Raw genomic sequence first — 17,904 nt, 5'->3', positions numbered from 1 at the left:
GTCTGAAGTAATATGTAGGCTAGATTATTTTCAGATGGCGCTGATCATTGCTGGAATTCATGGACATATAGTTGTTTTATCTCATCTTTCAAATCAAACAACCAACCGTGAGCCATATGGCCTCCTTAAATGTGCTGCGTCTTCGAGCAGTAAGTGCCAGCCCATTTGCTTGAATCCAGCCAGGTAATGGCTGTGCGATTCACCACTGGACTAGTGAACTTAATTATTCAGTAGTAAAAAATCAGCAAGGAGAGCACAGCCTACAACAGTCAAGCAGAAACACTCTTACGGCTTGCGAAACATAATTGTCAAATGGATGTGCTGGCAGAGTTTTGAGATGTCCGTATTTTGGTCTCTTTTAGAGTCTTTCTCGTCTTACCATTGGAGTAGATGACCATTCAGTTTAATTCTAAAACGTAGCAACTGTGCCTCCCTTCGCCATTCATCAAGGATCTTCATGTTATACTCAAAATAGATAATTAAACTGACAACCCGCTAGAGGCATTGACTTGGGTGGCATTCTTGGAAAAGTCTGAATATTGTTTGTTTGTATGTTTGTTTAACAAATACTCATCTTATATGAAGATAGTTCAAATAAAGGGGGAGAAAAATTATAACAAAAGGTGGGCTACATTATTGTGTTATATATTTGTTATGACTACAGTGGGATTATGCCATCCACTCAAGTGGTGGACACTGTCTTCAATTAGTTGTACCTGGAATGCTGGCATGACTGGTATCTCTACCAGCTTTTTGCTGCTGCAAGTCTCAGCTACTTTGACGTATGGTATTGTAACCCGAGAGGGGTGGAGTTATCCACTGGAATGTTGTTATTGGCGATGTAGCAATGGAACACATTCAGTGGTGCCTGGGAAATGGCACCAAGGAAAGAGGAGCGTAAGGACTTTGTTCCAGAGAAATGCGAGTGGAGCTCTGTTCATCCAGTAGGGCTTCTCTGCCTCTTTCTTCCACTGTAGCCTGTTGTACCCCACTTCAAAGTCACTCCTGAGGGTTGAGGGAACCCTTGAAACAGTGTGCAGTATTGAAGGGGAGGGGGGCTGCAGCCAAAAGGTGAAATAAGCAGAAATGTGGGACCTCCCCTTGTGTGAGTGAAAGTGCCTTCTTACCACAAAAGAAGCCCTTTGAATCCCAGCCAAAATGATGGAATGGATATAATTATTTGAGAAATGCCATATTTAAAGGAATCTTTTTTTCCACTCTCTTTTCCTCTCTTTCCTCTCCCAATATAGACATTATAAAATTACAAAAAGTAGTATTGGTCTGTTGCCTGAACTTCTAGCTGAGATTAAATTAACTTTAAATACTGTGGATAGAATTTCCTCAAGAATAATTGAAATTGCTAATTCTAATCATTTTATATAAATACAGAACAAAAATGTGATTATAAAGTGAGATATGATTGAAAACTTCCTGTGAACAAAAAAATATTTTTTTTACAAGAAACCATGACTGAATCATAAGTAGCTTCCACCTAGAATGAAATTGCTTCAATATTTCCTCCTCAAGTTGTTTTGGGCTCCAAAAATGATCCAAATGTCATTGTTTAATATCCATCAATCATTAAACAAGTGGAAAAAATGTAAACTGAGAGAATTTGAAAGGTCACTATGGTTTGTATTCAACATTAGTCCCACTAGGTGCAATCCTATGGCTGACTGGGGATTGCTGGGAGTTGTGGGCCTTTTTTCCATCTAAAGATGGATAGTATTATGCCTTTAGGGTAGAACCACTGAAATAAATGGGGCTACTTAGTCTTGAATAACCTACTTCCCATTCATTTTAATGGGTCTTCTTTAAATAGCACTAACGTTGGATACAACCTTATAAGACCACACCTAAACTAGAAACACAAATTGATATAAAAGTGACAGAGGGTGCCCATTTTTTATTTTCATTTTTTTAACTACAGCTGTACACCTGATGCATGCTAACATGTTCCCTTACCACTTGGCAGGATGAGCAAGCTACCTCAGGGTGAAAGACATCATCCCCACATAGTGTGATCATCTCTATAGACTTTATCATCCTGCTCAGATGGCAAGGAAGATTTCACATCCTGTCAGGTGTTTCCATCCATACTTACAAAGGAACGAGGAATTGTGGTTTTGTTTAGGTACTGAAAATGCTGTGATACACTCACTAGGTATCGCAAAGAAAGACTGTCCTCAGGGTTCCTTGAAGAAACTATAACAGTTAAATGACTTTTTGTAGCGTAGATAAAGTATCTTGGAAACTGCAGTCAAAAATGTTGTCAAGGATTCTGAAGAAAAAAGGCAGGGAGAAAAAACGACCAAGAGATAGCAGAAAACAGTAAAAACTCTGTACGCTTTCTTTTGATATATTTCTCTTCCATGTTACATCATTAACTGTTTCCGTTTTATTTCCCCCTCCTATTCTTCCTTTTTTAAGTGCTGTTTTCTTTTTCTGAAGAGAAAAATTTCCTTTTTAGGAGAAATTGGAAGTCATTTTTGCTTTCCTTCTCTTGACAGTCAAATCAACGGTGTTACTTTTTCAAAGTCCAACCACTGGTCTCTTTCCCACAAAAACGCTTGGTGAAAACCAAAGGGCAAAAGTACATGACAGTCTTTATTGTGCTGCATGCGTATGGGCACTGGCACTTGCCTACAGGTAAGTGGATTGTTTTTTGTTTGTGTGACCAGTTGCATTGAGTACAATTAAATTAAGTCCACAGAACTATTGAATGACCAGCCTGCCTGCATATTCCCATATTAGGCATTTGTGACTAAAAAGGGAAACAAACAAAACAAAGTATGGAAGGGTTCCACCCTTAAAGAGAGCCTGAAAATCATTTTCAATAAATAAAATAAAGCTTACTTGTCTAGCTGCTTAAAGGTAATTCTTTCTGTGACAAGTCACCAGGTAAGTAACTTATTTCAATGTTACGAGATAGATTTTCTTCTATTTTGCTCATTTGTTTACCTTGAATTCCTGAAGAACAAATGTCTCTAGACAAGACTAGGTTCCTGGTGCTGATTATCATAATGCCAAGTCTGTGCCTTCCTCCAGTTTTCCACAGTTTCATCACTGCCTATTGCTGTGGATTTCTAATAGCTGCAGTATCAGCCTTTCTTCCTTTTTGCAGACACATCCATGGAGAATGTGTGTGTTTGTAGCTCATCCCACTTATCTTTCAGGGAGTGCACTATAAACATTATTAAAACAATATTATCTTCCCCCGTGGGCCCTTTCCTGTATGAATGTTGGTGGATTATGCACCATTTCATCATGCCAGCTTTATTTATTTATTTATTTATTTATTTATTTATTTATGACATCTGAGTGTGTTCCATAACAAAGTTCTTTGGGCAGTTTACAGTACACAAACAAAAAGTCTTCATCTTAGCGCCTTTAAGTTTTCACTGGTACCAGTTTTCTGATGCAGCACGTGATTAAATATTATGTTAGGTAGAGATAAGATACTACTAAATATTAACACCAATAGTGAACAGCATAAAGCTAAATACTGAAAGAAAGTGGCGTAAGAAACGACATTAGGTGGTGGCAGCCCGAATTGGAGAGAAAGAGACTCTGATCCAAATGTATCATGACATTAAAACTCTGGTGGTAATTGAGTCCTAAAATAACAAAACTCATAAAAGAACCTTTTATGTCATGGGTGGAGGTTTTTCTTTCTTTTGTCAACTATTATACAGAGTAAATGGTCTTAAGATGGTTTTTATTGAGAGACTGAGGTTTATAGCCCCAAGAGTTATTGCAAAGGTGGGCAAAGAGCTTTAAACTTACAAAATAGAATTAAGTCTTCTATTTGCTATCTTCTGAGTGCACCACTTCTCTGCCTGGGTTCTAGGTGAAGCCCGGTTTGGGTAGCCTCAAGAGATAGCCCAGGTGTGATTATAGGATCCTGCAATTACTCCAGGCCCTACTTTTCTATTGTTTCACATCACGTGTCCAGTGTTATGCTTATCACAGGGCAAACCTGCATTGTTTGCCATGTAGATGCCTGCTTCCCCATCCCACCATCAAAATATTCAGCTGATTGCATTACCTAAATCAACCTTGCCTTCTAACTAAAGCCTCAGAAGCTGCCTTGGCCTCAGGTAGGTCCCAAGATCAGAGGACTCAAGTAGGCCCAGCCCAATAGAAACGTAGAGTTGGAAGGGGGCACTTAGCCCACTCATGTCCAATCCCTTGCCCAGTGCAGGAATCTAGTTGAGAGCATCCTTGACAGATGGCTATCCAGTCTTTGCTTGAATACCTCCAGTGACAGAGAGCCCAGTACTTCTCTAGGCAGTTAGTTCCATTGTCTGACTACTCTGAGAGTTGGGAAGTTTTTCCTGATGTTCAGCTGAAAGTTTCCTTCCTATAACTTGCGTGTTATTTTGTGTCCTACAGACTTAAATAATAGAGAACAGGTTGCAGCCCTCTTCTGTGTGACAAGCCTTTCAGTACTTGAAAAGTGTTATCATGCGCTTCGTCAGTCTTCTCTTCTCAAGGTTAAGCGTACCCAGTTCCTTCAGTCTTTTCTTTGTAGGATTTAGTTTCTAGTCCCCTGATCACCTTTGTTGCCCTTCTCTGAACTCGTTCCAATTTGTCTGAATCTTCCTTAAAATGTGTCTAGAGCTCCCGCTGTAGCTTATATGTGTCCTTTATTGTATAGCTAACTAGCCAATGTTGCGGCAGAAGCTGCTCCTCCTGCCTTCCTTCTCCAACTGTCAGGTTGTTGTATGAGAAATCTTGTCTCCCTCATTCTTGCATTTGACCTTGAAAATACCAACCAACCCGCCTCCAAAACCATCCTTCCCCTGAATTCTTCTCTTCAGGTTTTAACACGTACTTTTGTCAGGGGGTGGGGTGGGTGGGTCATAAACCCAGCTACTTTGGCTTCTGTTAACAAAAGATACCGTCAACCATTCAGTTCTTGGCTTCCAGCTCTCACATGGATGACATTGGTTTTTCAACTTGCATCTAAAAATATCATCAGTAGTATCATTGTCATCATAATGATCAGTTTATCAGACCATATCAATAAACAAAAACTCAATATTAAACCATACAAACTTAAAATTACAGATATCAAGTAATTAAATATCCAAAACTAATATTTAAAAATACCAAAATAACTCAAAACACACATTAAACCCTTTTACAGCTAAATAAAACAGATAATTTATGTAATTATTATACATCATACAAATCTTTGAATTACTCAATCAGCAGAACCTCCATACCAGTCATCAACAATTGACCCCAATTTTTTATCTTAATTATAGATGCTGTTACAGCAAATAGAGCTGCCCTATCTGTCATATATTGGCAGTCTCTTCGTAATAAGAATTTAATCCTTTTAAAAAACAACACACACAAACACACACTTCAATAGATCTTTTTTTTAAGGTTCTGAATGTTCTTGAATAACTAGCTCTTCATTTCAGCCCTTTAACTGCCTATGCACACTGCTGCCCAGAATTACCTTAAGGTTATGTCTTAGAGCTGTTTTTATCTCCGTGGATTTTTAAAATCTTTTTTTTTATTTGTTGTTTTTGGTATTTTAGTGTATGCTAACTTGTTTGTGGCTGTTCTTAATTTTGAATTTGTTTTCTGCTGGCTTTTATTGTTTTTTATGTTGTCGTTATGTATGACTCAGAAGTTGAATGAACGAATTAATAAAATTTGCTAATCATGATCTTACAGCAGTACCAAATTTCTTCTAGATCAACACTAGGACACTACTGTGTGTTTTATTATAGGAAACTCTAAGCTTTCCTCTAGAAACTTTTGGTTCCTGGGGAGGAACCTGTGATAATAGCTCTGGAGGAATAGAGGCACTTAGCAACACAGGGAGTTGTCTTATGCCTGATCAGATTATTTGTCCAACTTCTATTTCTCCAGTATTGTCTGTTCTGACTGGCAGTGGAGCTCCAGGGTCTCAAGCAGAGGTCTTTCACATCCTCCGCTACCTGATCCTTTTAAGTGAAGATGCCAGTGATTGAACCTGGGACTTTCTGCGTGCAAAGCATGTGCTCTATCACTAATTTATCGTCCCTCCCACACCTGGCAAAGAAACATATTCGCTTGGGCATGTTAATGATGTTCGTAGGCCTCAGAATCTCTAGTCTAATCTGATGTGATCATCTGACAGCTTTCTGCTTTAAGACATTCTACTGTATATTCTCTGCCTGATCATACACATTCAGCATCCAGAAATCTTCATCTCTTTCACCCCCACCCCCTTCAGCATTTAACTGGGTTTCCTCTTGCTGACTGCTTTCTCCACAAGCAAATGGTTAGTGCAGATGTGACAAGGAGTTGTCTTAATCATGGTTAAGAGTTGGGATAGCACTGTCAACTCTCTCTCTAGCCTTAGTCTCAGGGGATACATTGGCAACAGCATTGTGTGTTTAAGGCTAACCAGGTTCCCTACGGTACCAGAATTCTTAATCAGGGTTTGAAGCTGGTTAATAATCTTTGTTAAGTGGGGAACCTCATTAGCCTTAACCGTGCTTAATGTCAATATAATCCATAATTGTGGGTGAGGCAGGAAGATGGGATTTGTTGACAGTAGGGAACGTGTGATTCGACTTTCCAATTTCTTAACTGTGGTTAAGAAAGGCTTTCTGCTATGTCTGCATTGCAGCTCATAGGTGTTGACTTTCCTACCACCCCATAAATCCTATAACAGATTTACACATGCAGCAGTGTGAGGTGGTAAAATGCTTAGATTGTGGAACAGACTGCACCACTTCAGACTTCAAATGGGGCATCACAATGTAAAACATAAGAACAACCCAGCCCCATATGAGTAGAAAATTTGCACAGCAGGGAATGGGCAGAACGAGCACCTTTCTTCCAGATAGGCTATTTTTCTATTTGCAGGGAGGTTTTGTTTTTCTGTTATGTGGGGTCACATTCAAAAGTGGTATCCCCCACCTATAAACTGAAATGATACAGTCCATTCTGACATTTGGGTAGATAGCTTTGGATATTGGGGGAATAGAAATGTAATACATAAAAACTAAATAAATAATAATTTCGGTAGACCAAGTCAATGTTTTTTTGAAAAGGACCTGTTAAATATTTCCAGTAAATATATATATATATATATATATATATATTCTGCTTTTCCTTTTCTTACGTTTTAATTCCTTGACTTTTGAAAGGATGACTAAAAATAGCTTTGTTGACTATACAAGGATGAAAGTTGTTTATGTGATTTGGCTCACTGGATAATATCAATTGCGCTCATTGAATAATATCAATGGTTCCCTTGCTGTGGAATTCAGAAGTTAATGGTAAATTGAAATAAATGAATAAAACTCAAGCTGGAAAAAAAAGACAAACATATCAAAATAAAATCAGAAATAAATGTAGAGTAATTAATGTATGGTACTTTAGTACATTGCATAATTAAATACGATGAAACTGTCTAAATTATGAATGATGAGCAATCGTAGCTATAGAAGGATTCATTACAGGGTGGTGTTACCATAGTAACTGGGGAGAATGCTTCAAAATCTGCAGACGTTTTACAGTGCATCAGTGCTCAATAAATACTTTTCACCTATAAAATAGGAAGTATTTTAATATAATAATTTAAACCAGAGTACCCCCAGTTATATAAAGTATGGTATAGAATAGATTTAAAGAGATGAGGTGCACTGATTAGGGCTCTGACATAAGGGTGGCCAGATGCAAAAGAGAACAGGGTTCTGCACCTTTAATAGTTGTCTAGAAGAGAGAATTTCACAGCAGGTGTAACTTCATTGATGTTTGCCTGAAAAATACTCATGATTAAATTGGCCTGTTTTGTGTGCTCACATATGTGGCTAAAATATATCCTAAAATATATCCTGTGTGAAACACAGGGGCTTTCCGAAAGCTTGTATCTCCAAAATGTTCTACAGTATTCCATTTCCTCTGACCCATTAGCTTTTATGGATTTCTGGAGGTGACCTGCGAGCTTTTAAATGCATCTAGAGTCCTGAACACCAGTGTACTTTTAGGCAGAATGGCTGTTGGTTTCATGTTTGGATTCACTAGTTGTCACTTGGGATTTGAAACCTGTTACATGTACATTTTATTAACATTTCGTGTTCTTGTGCCTTTTAAACACTTCTGTGTTCCTCTCTGTTCAGTACAGAAAACAGAGTTAACTTCTTTTTTAGTTTCACAGGCAAGAGAATAATTCTTAATTTTTTTGTCGTATTGGCCCCAAATTCTTTCTGTGCTCCTTTTAATGAGCGTGGTGGCCACAATGACTAGACAAGATAATTCTGCATTTTTGAAACATGAAATTACATCAGGCATGCAGTCTTGAGGGCAAACAGCTGTCTTAGGCAGGCCACACGCAGACTGGTGGGTTGGCGTAGAGAGGGAATCTGGTGGTTTCTCTTCACCAGTGTGTTGCCCACACTGAGGGAGGTTAGCAAATCTTGGAACCTTGACATCAGACCATGGCATTGGATTGGCCTTGTGGGGTCACCTGAGTCTTTGGACTGGAAGGATTCTGGGCTGCTTTGCTTGTGTGAGGTAGAACTGCCTGCAGTTCGCTCCCCAGACTCCCCAGTGATGCAGCCGGATCCCTCATGGTCCTTGACAGCTCAGCTAAAATGAAGTGTGTTACTTAGCCGTGTGTGTGTGTGTGTGTGTGTGTGTGAGAGAGAGAGAGAGAGAGAGAGAGATCTCGTTTGCATAATTCTGACCGCAGTGGATTTCATTTTGGAAACATTCAGAGTCTACACACACATATTTCAAGTCCCCTTTAGAAATAGGTAATTAAAAAAACACATCAACTTTTCTTGCAAATACTTCAAATGCCTCTCTTGGTTTTTTTAATCATAGTACGTAAGTTTCCTTTGTCCAGTATACCCTAACGTATATTTAAAGGAAACTCTCCCTCCTTCCCTCACCGCCCTACTCAATTGTGCAGTGTTTTCTAACTTTAGTTTAGCGATTTTTCATCAAAGCTTTATTTAGTATGGTACATTACTATCACTTGACATTATTCAAATGTACATTCACTGTCCAAAATCACCATATATGATTTTGGAAGCTCTAGCTTAATGTAGTGGCTGACTAAATATCTAGTGCCATTCAGAGTATTGTTTTTAGAGACATAATTCCTTCTTCTAACTCCCACTACCTTCTCACTTAAATAGGTTCGACCTTCATGCTCTACGTAGGGTGACTTCATATTCAGAAGGTATGCCGATACCATTTTTTGGCAATGAAGGGTGGTTTGTATCCAGAGTTTGCCAGTGTGGTTTTGCTCACACTTTCTACTACATTATTGCTCTCCTTTAGGGTTTTTTTTCTTCATGATTTGAGGTCATGTTCTACTGCTGTAGTTGATTTAAAATGTCAGATTTTCAGTATCTTTGTGGAGTGTAAAGTGGGGATTCAGTATGCCCTTTACCTGCTGCCATTTCAGAATTCTGAGCCTTTTCAAGATGGTCAGCGCTGTTTGGAATCTCTGGTTCAGGGTTCAGATACTGTTCTCACTTCTCATATCCTTGCAGGAATGCAAACAAATCTAAGATCCCCTTCTCACATTATCATCATGGCATGAGAACAGGCCACATTTTGAGGAGCACTACTGTGCACCCCCCCTTCATGGACCACTGCCTTGTTGTGGCGAAGGGGCTTGCGTAACTCAGTGAAGCCATAAGCTATGCCGTGCAAGGCCACCCAAGATGGACAGGTCATGGTGGAGAGTTCTGACAAAATGTGGTCCACTGGAGAAGGAAATGGCAACCCACTCCAGTATTCTTGCCAAGAAAACCCCATGGAACGTATCACAATGCTAAAAGATATGACGCTGGAAGATGAGCCCCTCAGGTCGGAAGGTGTCCAATATACTACTGGGGAAGAGCAGAGGGTATTTCCAAGTAGCGCCAGGAAGAGTGAAGTGGCTGGGCCAAAGCCGAAAGGACACTCAGCTGTGGATGTGTCTGGTGGTGAAAAGAAAATCCGATGCTGTAAAGAACAATATTGTTTAGGAACCTGGAATGTCAGATCAATGAATCAAGGTAAGCTGGAGGTGGTCAAACATGAGATGTCAAGATTGAACATCGACATCTTGGGAATCAGCGAACTAAAATGGACAGGCATGGGCGAATTTAATTCAGGTGACCATCATATCTACTACTGTGGGCAAGAATCCCTTCGAAGAAATGGAGTAGCACTCATAGTCAACAAAAGGGTGGGAAAAGCAGTACTGGGGTACAATCTCAAAAACGATAGAATGATTTCAGTATGAATCCAAGGCAAACCATTCAATATCACAGTAATTCAAGTCTCTGCCTCAACCACTGATGCCGAAGAAGCTGAGGTTGATCGGTTCTATGAAGACCTACAACACCTTCTAGAACTAACACCAAAAAAAGATGTCCTCTTCATCATAGGGGATTGGAATGCTAAAGTAGGAAGTCAAGAAATTACTGGGATAACAGGCAAGCATGGCCTTGGTGTACAAAATGAAGCAGGACAAAAGCTAATAGAGTTTTGCCAAGAGAACACACTGATCATACCAAACACTCTTTTCCAACAGCACAAGAGGTGACTCTACACATGGACATCACCAGATGGTCAATATCGAAATCAGATTGATTATGTCCTTTGCAGCCAAAGATGGAGAAGCTCTATACAGTCAGTTTAAACAAGACCTGGAGCTGACTGTGGCTCAGATCTTGAGCTTCTTATTGCAAAATTTCGACTTAAATTGAAGAACGTAGGGAAAACCACTAAACCATTCAGGTATGACCTAAATCATATCCCTTATGAATATACAGTGGAGGTGAGGAATAGATTTCAGGGATTAGACCTGATAGACAGAGTGCCTGAGGAACTATGGACGGAGGTCCGTAACATTGTTCAGGAGGCAGCAACTCAATCCATCCCAAAGAAAAAGAAATGCAAGAAAGCCAAGTGGCTGTCTGATGAGGCTTTACAAGTAGCTGAGGAAAGAAGGGAAGCGAAAAGCACGGGAGAAAGGGGAAGATATATCCAACTGAATGCAGAGTTCCAGAGAATAGCACGGAGAGACAAGAAGGCCTTCTTAAATGAACAATGCAAAGAAATCGAGGAAAACAACAGAATGGGAAAGTCTAGAGATCTCTTCAAGAAAATCGGAGATCTCAAGGGAACGTTTTGTGCAAAGACGGGCATGATAAAGGACAAAGAAGGCAGGGACCTAACAGAAGCAGATGAGATTAAGAAGAGGTGGAAAGAATACACAGAAGAACTATACAGGAAAGATCTGAATGTCCCTGATAGCCATGATAGCACGGTCACTGAACTTGAGCCGGACATCCTCGAGAGTGAAGTCAAGTGGGCCTTAGGAAGCATTACTAACAACAAAGCTAGCGGAGATGACAGTCTTCCAGCTGAGCTATTTAAAATCCTAAAAGATGATGCTGTGAAAGTGCTGCACTCAATATGCCAACAAATTTGGAACACTCAACAGTGGCCACAAGACTGGAAAAGGTCAGTTTACATTCCAATTCCAAAGAAGGGCAATGCCAAAGAGTGTTCAAACTACCGTACAGTTGCGCTCATTTCACATGCCAGCAAGGTGATGCTCAAAATCCTACAAGCTAGGCTTCAGCAGTATGCGAACCAAGAACTACCGGAAGTACAAGCTGGGTTTCGAAGAGGCAGAGGAACTAGAGATCAAATCGCCAACATTCGCTGCATCATGGAGAAAGCAAGAGAATTCCAGAAAAACGTCTATTTCTGCTTCATTGACTACGTTAAAGCCTTTGATTGTGTGGATCACAACAAACTGTGGCAAATTCTGAAAGAGATGGGAGTACCAGACCACCTTCCCTGTCTCCTGAGAAACCTGTACGAGGGTCAAGAAGTAACAGTAAGAACCAGAGATGGAACAACCGATTGGTTCAAAATTGGGAAAGGAGTACGACAAGGCTGCATATTGTTGCCCTGCTTATTTAACTTATATGCAGAGTACATCATGAGAAACACCGGGTTGGATGAATCACAGGTCGGAATTAAGATTGCTGGGAGAATTATCAACAACCTCCGATATGCAGACGATACCACCCTAATGGCAGAAAGCGAAGAGGATCTAAAGAGTCTCTTGTTGAGGGTGAAAGAGGAGAGTGCAAAAGCTGGTTTGAAACTCAGCATTAAAAAAACTCAGATCATGGCATCTGGCCCCATCACTTCCTGGCATATAGAAGGGGAAGAAATGGAAGCAGTGACAGATTTTATTTTCTTGGGCTCCAAGACCACCGCATATGGTGACTGTTGTTGTTGTTGTTGTTGTTCAGTCGTGTCCGACTCTTCGTGACCCCATGGACCATAGCACGCCAGGCCTTCCTGTCCTGCGCTCTCTCCCGGAGCGTGCTCAAGTTCATATTCATTGCATCCGTGATGCTATCTAGCCATCTCATCCTCTGCCGTCCCCTTCTCCTTTTGCCTTCAGTCTTTCCCAGCATCAGGGTCTTTTCTAGGGAGTTTTCTCTTCGCATTAGGTGGCCAAAATATTGGAGCTTCAGCTTCATTATCTGTCCTTCCAATGAGCAGTCAGGGTTGATTTCCGCAGACGGTGACTGTAGCCATGAAATTAAAAGACGCTTGCTCCTTGGGAGGAAAGCTATGGCAAACCTAGACAGCATAGTAAGAAGCAGAGACATCACCTTGCCGACAAAGGTCCGTATAATCAAAGCTATGGTTTTCCCAGTAGTAATGTATGACTGTGAGAGCTGGACTATAAGGAAAGCTGAGTGCCAAAGGATTGATGCTTTCGAACTGTGGTGCTGGAGAAGACTCTTAGGAGTCCCCTGGACTGCAAGGAGGTCATATCAGTCCATCCTAAAGGAAATCAACCCTGAGTGCTCCTTGGAAGGACAGATACTGAAGCTGAAGCTGAAATATTTTGGCCACCTAATGCAAAGAGAAAACTCTCTGGAAAAGACCCTGATGCTGGGAAAGACTGAAGGCAAAAGGAGAAGGGGACGGCAGAGGATGAGATGGCTAGATAGCATCACCACTGCAATGAATATGAACTTGAGCACACTCCGGGAGTGAGCGGAGGACAGGAAGGCCTGGCGTGCTATGGTCCATGGGGTCACGAAGAGTCAGACACAACTGAACAACAACAACTGTGCACCCACGCCCAATACTAAAATCGTGGTTCTCAGAGTGTAGCAATGGTATGGGGGTGGCGGGGGGGGAATGGAAGGGAGCCACAGCATGGGCTCTTCCCAAATGGTTTGTGGCTTTTGATGTTATCTTCAGATTGCAGAAACTATGCTGAATTAGTTCTCACACTGTAGATATAAAGTGAGAACTAAAGGCCTTGAGTTCTGAGGTCTTCATTTGGTCCCTTTTCACTTCTCTTCTGCAGGCTTTGTGTGGTCTTTTTCACTTCTACCTGTTTCTGTAATATTGGATGGTTTTCGTTTTTTAAAGTAAACTCATCCAACTATTGATAACGTGTTGGTTATCCAAATTCTCTGTTGAAGAGCAATGTGTCCTTTTGGACTTCTGGGAAGATTTCATTTCAGATTCCAGCACAGAATAGGTAGGAATAAACCAGCCTAAAGCAACCAAGGGGCCAACTTGAACATGTCATGTGGAATCTGATATGAGGAGCGGTGGGAGTAATGCTTCATTATTCCTTTATGGATCATTCTAAAAAGTGTTTTATGAGCTCAAAAATATTGCTTCCCTGGTGGTCACCAAACCCTGCATTCTTTTTCTAATGCACAACACACAGGACGGTGGTGTTAGTTTAACTGATTTATTATGAGGGAAGAAAAATGACATGGGAATGCTGAATAATTTACTCCCTCCTTTCAGTCAGCATCACATAGCAGAGAGATATTTTTCTTCTTCTCCTTGTGCTCAGCTCTGCTAGATTTTCATTTGAAGAGCTAATTATCATTTCATGCAGAGACTTCCCCATCAAGTGCAGAGGATCTCCGCTCCAAAGAACTTACACCAGTGAAGGCTAGTTTCTTTCCTGATTTAAACTGTAGACTTTGTTGTTTCTGAACACTGGATAGCTCTATCAGTGCCTTCATTTGAGATATTCATTTGCAACTGTTGGATTTCTCAGACTATTTTCTTTTTTCTTGCTAAACCTGCTCACCTTTAAAAGCTTTCCTATTCGTCTTAAAAAAAAAAAAAAATTGACCGCTCTTTGTCTGAAGTCCCCTTGGTAACTGCAAATCAAAACCTAAAGGTTCTTAGCCAGTGGAGTAACCGCCTAAGGGGTTCCATTTAATTATAAGCTGGAAATGTCAGCTTTTAGAATGTATATGTTTAATGTAATTCCTCTGCTTTTAAAATTGTTATAAAACACTTAGCAATAAATGCAATAACTGAACACATAAAATGTAGTGAATAAAAGATAGCCAGGATGTCTCTTGTGTTCTGTTAATTGTGCCTCTTGAAAGAATCCTTGACATCTTCCTTTCATTAAAGCTTTAATACCTTCTCCCTGTGGGATTGATGCAGATATAGGAAGTGAACATCTGAAAGTTTGTGCAGATGGTACTTTTTTTGTGCATGTTATCAGAAGGAACGGGATCTGCATAGAAGCTTTCCCTGCTCCTGGTTCAGTGCTTTAGCTTTGAACCAGAAGTATTAGAAAAAAGTCTTGATGAAGTATATAGATATTTTCATTACTGGGCTTAGACTCTTTCACACTTGTGGTGATTGAAAATATTCATAATAGAGGAAGATGGGCTTAATTATCTCCCCTGACACTTGAAATCTACTGATCCCCCGCCCCCCAGAAATGTTTCCATCCCTTATGTCAAGGCAAGGTTATCCTTCACAAGGAGCAAGGCTTTTTTCTATCGCAGCCACCATGCTTTGGAATGGCTTCCTTCTGAAGCTTTGTTATTAACTTGCCTCTGGAAAGATGACGGTTTTGTTTTGTTTTGCTGTACCTTTCGATCATGCATTTGTTTTTAAGATGCTTGTGCTTTGAGGTTTTGTAATCAGTAATTTTGTGGTTTTATTGAAAATCATTTTAAATGTATAAATCACTTTGAGAACTTTATTGAAAAGCAGTATATACAATCTTTAAACATATGACTATGTATTGATTGAAGGTTCACAAATCCACCTGGCAAAAATAAGACATCTGTTGCTAAATCTTGAACAAAACAAAGAAATGGCCAAAGTTTCCATAGAGCTTAACACTAGAAATCTTGAATGTAGACAAATATCTCTTGCAAATCAGATTTTGCAGGGGTTCCCAAACATTTTGGGTCGGTGGGCGCATTTGGAATTTTGCTAGAGTGCTGTGGGCACTCTCACAAAATGGCTGCCATGGTGTGCATGACTGGTCACAAAACACTCATTTCCCAGAAGGCAAAAAGTGGTGAGACCAAAATAAAAGTAACTTGCTCAAGAACCTAAGTAAAAGGGAGAGGTAGGGTCTAAGCTCCAAAACAGAAAACTACTTTTTTGAAGCCAAATAAAGACAGCCCTGGAGGGCAGCACTTCACTTTGCAGCATGCCAGCTTCTCTTTTTTTAAAAGTTGTAATAAATAAAATATAATTCAGGAGGGGTAGGGAGCTCGGGCGTGAAGAGAGGTGTCTGCTGGAGACCTTGGAGATATAGCCTGTCCCAATGCATGTTTGCTTGGAAGCAAGTCCCACTTTGTTGAATGGAACTTACACCCAAGTAAGTGTACTTAGGATTGCAACTATAGTTTCGTAATTCAACATTGCTCTGTGTGTCACACATTCTCTCAAGCAGGTTATATACAGTACAGTAACTAAAGAAACTAAAGTAAAACACAGTAAAGAAGGGGAGGCATGATGGCTGTGTGTGTATGTGTACAAGCCCGTGTTGAAACTAAATGCTGCTCTGTACGTTTCTTTTCACATCCTTCCAAGTCTCTTGAAATATGTTCAGTGTATTAAAGTGATTGCTTACTGCTCGAATGTGTTAATCACAGCCACACACCCTAATGTGATGCCACAAAATGGGTGGAGCCTCTTAATGAGAGAAGGCAAGGCTTTTGCAGGGTTGCTATGAGCCATAATGGCACAAAAGACAAAACAAATAAGGACCAACTTCACAGTGCTATCATAAAGAGTAATACAAAGGAATGTAAAGCATTTTGCTCATTTAACGTTGTTGAGAATTTATATCAAAATGTCACTGACGTTTGTTAAATAAAAATATTGTTGCCTATAGTTTGATAGTTCTAATTATTTGCATGTACATTCTCCAAAACAGACAGAAGCAGAGAAATAAGAGGGTACCGAGTTTGTAGGCAACCTTTATCTGACTTCATTTTCTGTAGCCTAGGCTTAGTGTTTGGCTTTTTAAAAAGCCATTGGTTTTATTGTGGCAAGGTTAATATTAGGGCCTGAGTGCATCAAAGTTAGCTGGTGCCACTATATAAAACATTCTTAATACTTAATTATCAGAAAAGGGAAGCTGGTACCTTTAACTTCCTTCTGAATGCATTTCCAATTTGTTTCATGGGTTATCTCTCTCACCCAGGCGTATTGATGATGACAAGGGAAGAACCCATGAGCTGGAGCATTCTGCTATAAAATGTATGCGAGGAATTCTCTACTGCTACATGCGCCAGGCTGATAAGGTAAAACACTGTAGTGTGGACACAAGCACTCACTTAATTCTAAAGGATTAAGTTAATTGTAAGAATCAAAACATGTTCCAAATGGGAATCAAATTAAAAGGACAATGGGTCTATGCCACAGTGTGGTCTGCTAGGACAGTTCTGTTCCCAGGCAATGGGTCCAATGAATTTAAAAGGTGAAGGTGAAGAAGTGCTTGACACTGTAATTCAACTCTTGCATATATTTAAAAAATTCCATATTTTAATTACCCTTAGAATCTAAGCCAGTGACAGGAACTCACTAATTTAAGTAATGCTGTAAAAATGCATACTAAGTTGGTAGTCTCATAAAAAGTACTATCAAAAATATGTAGAGCTATCAGATTGTAGGGTTGGGAAGAATTTTCTGAGAGTGGGATCTGACAATGTACTGGAAGCTGACTAGATGGAAAAATGCTATTCATGTGAACAGTGTACACATGGGAGCTGCAAATGTGTGGGAGATTGTCTGCGCCTTTCCATCATCAGCAAAGTGGCATTTCCCAATTCTTGAAGGTAGCAGGGCAGTGTGTGTGTGTTCCATCTGTGTTACACGGCTCACAAGAGTAGACCACTCACATCAGCAGCATTTTTGTGCATGTCAACCTCCAACTTACTGCTGGAACTGATTCTGATCTATGTAAAAGCTTTTTAAAAATAGCATGGAACTTTAAGAATGCATTCAGACCATGCTGTTTAAAGAATGACATGTCTTTTTATTTTCCTATCTGCTCTGAAAAATTCAATATGACAAAGTCCCCTTTAAGTAAGGTATTTGTCCTCTTTCTGTATGGGTTGACTTGACATGGTGCTATGCAACCACCTTTGATAAATATAATTCAGGAAGGATTATTTATGTGCTTGTGTCCCCAAGAGAATTCCGTGTTGCACTTCACAAATGGAATGACTTTCCATAACTTTGTGTATGGACTCTGTTTTCCCTGTAATGAAGCTGGAGTTCGTTAGTGAGGGGTCATTCTTGGAAGTTTGTTGAGGAAAATAAAGGATTTTCATGTGTAATAACCTTAAGCATTATTTCCTAGTAGTATTTCATCATGTGTAGATGCAGGTATAACCATTTCTCCATAGATACATATCTCTGCAGAAAAGCCACCATCAAAAAGTTACTTTAGATATATCTAAGGCTTGCACTTTCATAGCCCCACCCCCACCCCGCTGCAGCCCCCAACAAACATTTTTCCTTTGAACATCAGAGTCTGTGCCATATCACAAGCTGCTTTTGAAACATTTCAGAAGTGGTTTGATGTGGGAGGTAGAATGAGGGTGTGTG

At 40.0% G+C, this 17,904-nt stretch overlaps 1 protein-coding gene across 12 annotated transcripts in view; it reads left to right on the top strand.

Annotated features, from left to right (window-relative positions):
* PHKB (phosphorylase kinase regulatory subunit beta) overlaps positions 1 to 17,904 on the top strand; it is a 203,902-nt gene that overhangs the window by 30,213 nt on the left and 155,785 nt on the right. For 8 of the 12 annotated variants that reach the window (XM_084813030.1, XM_084813043.1, XM_084813033.1 and 5 more), the window contains 2 exons: positions 2,511 to 2,649; positions 16,496 to 16,595. In XM_084813030.1, coding sequence (XP_084669156.1) covers positions 2,511 to 2,649; positions 16,496 to 16,595 — 239 coding nt within the window. Of the gene's footprint in view, positions 1 to 2,510; positions 2,650 to 9,158; positions 9,203 to 16,495; positions 16,596 to 17,904 lie in introns of those variants that run through there. The other 4 variants (XM_084813038.1, XM_084813037.1, XM_084813039.1 and 1 more) reach the window with 2 other exon arrangements.

The sequence above is a fragment of the Heloderma suspectum genome, chromosome 8 (genome assembly GCF_057233095.1).
Source record: "Heloderma suspectum isolate Gila_16-S chromosome 8, 16-S_ref, whole genome shotgun sequence".
NCBI classification, from domain to species: Eukaryota; Metazoa; Chordata; class Lepidosauria; order Squamata; family Helodermatidae; genus Heloderma; species Heloderma suspectum.
Note: the sequence above shows the minus strand (reverse complement) of the source record. Positions and strands in the feature narration are given on the sequence as shown.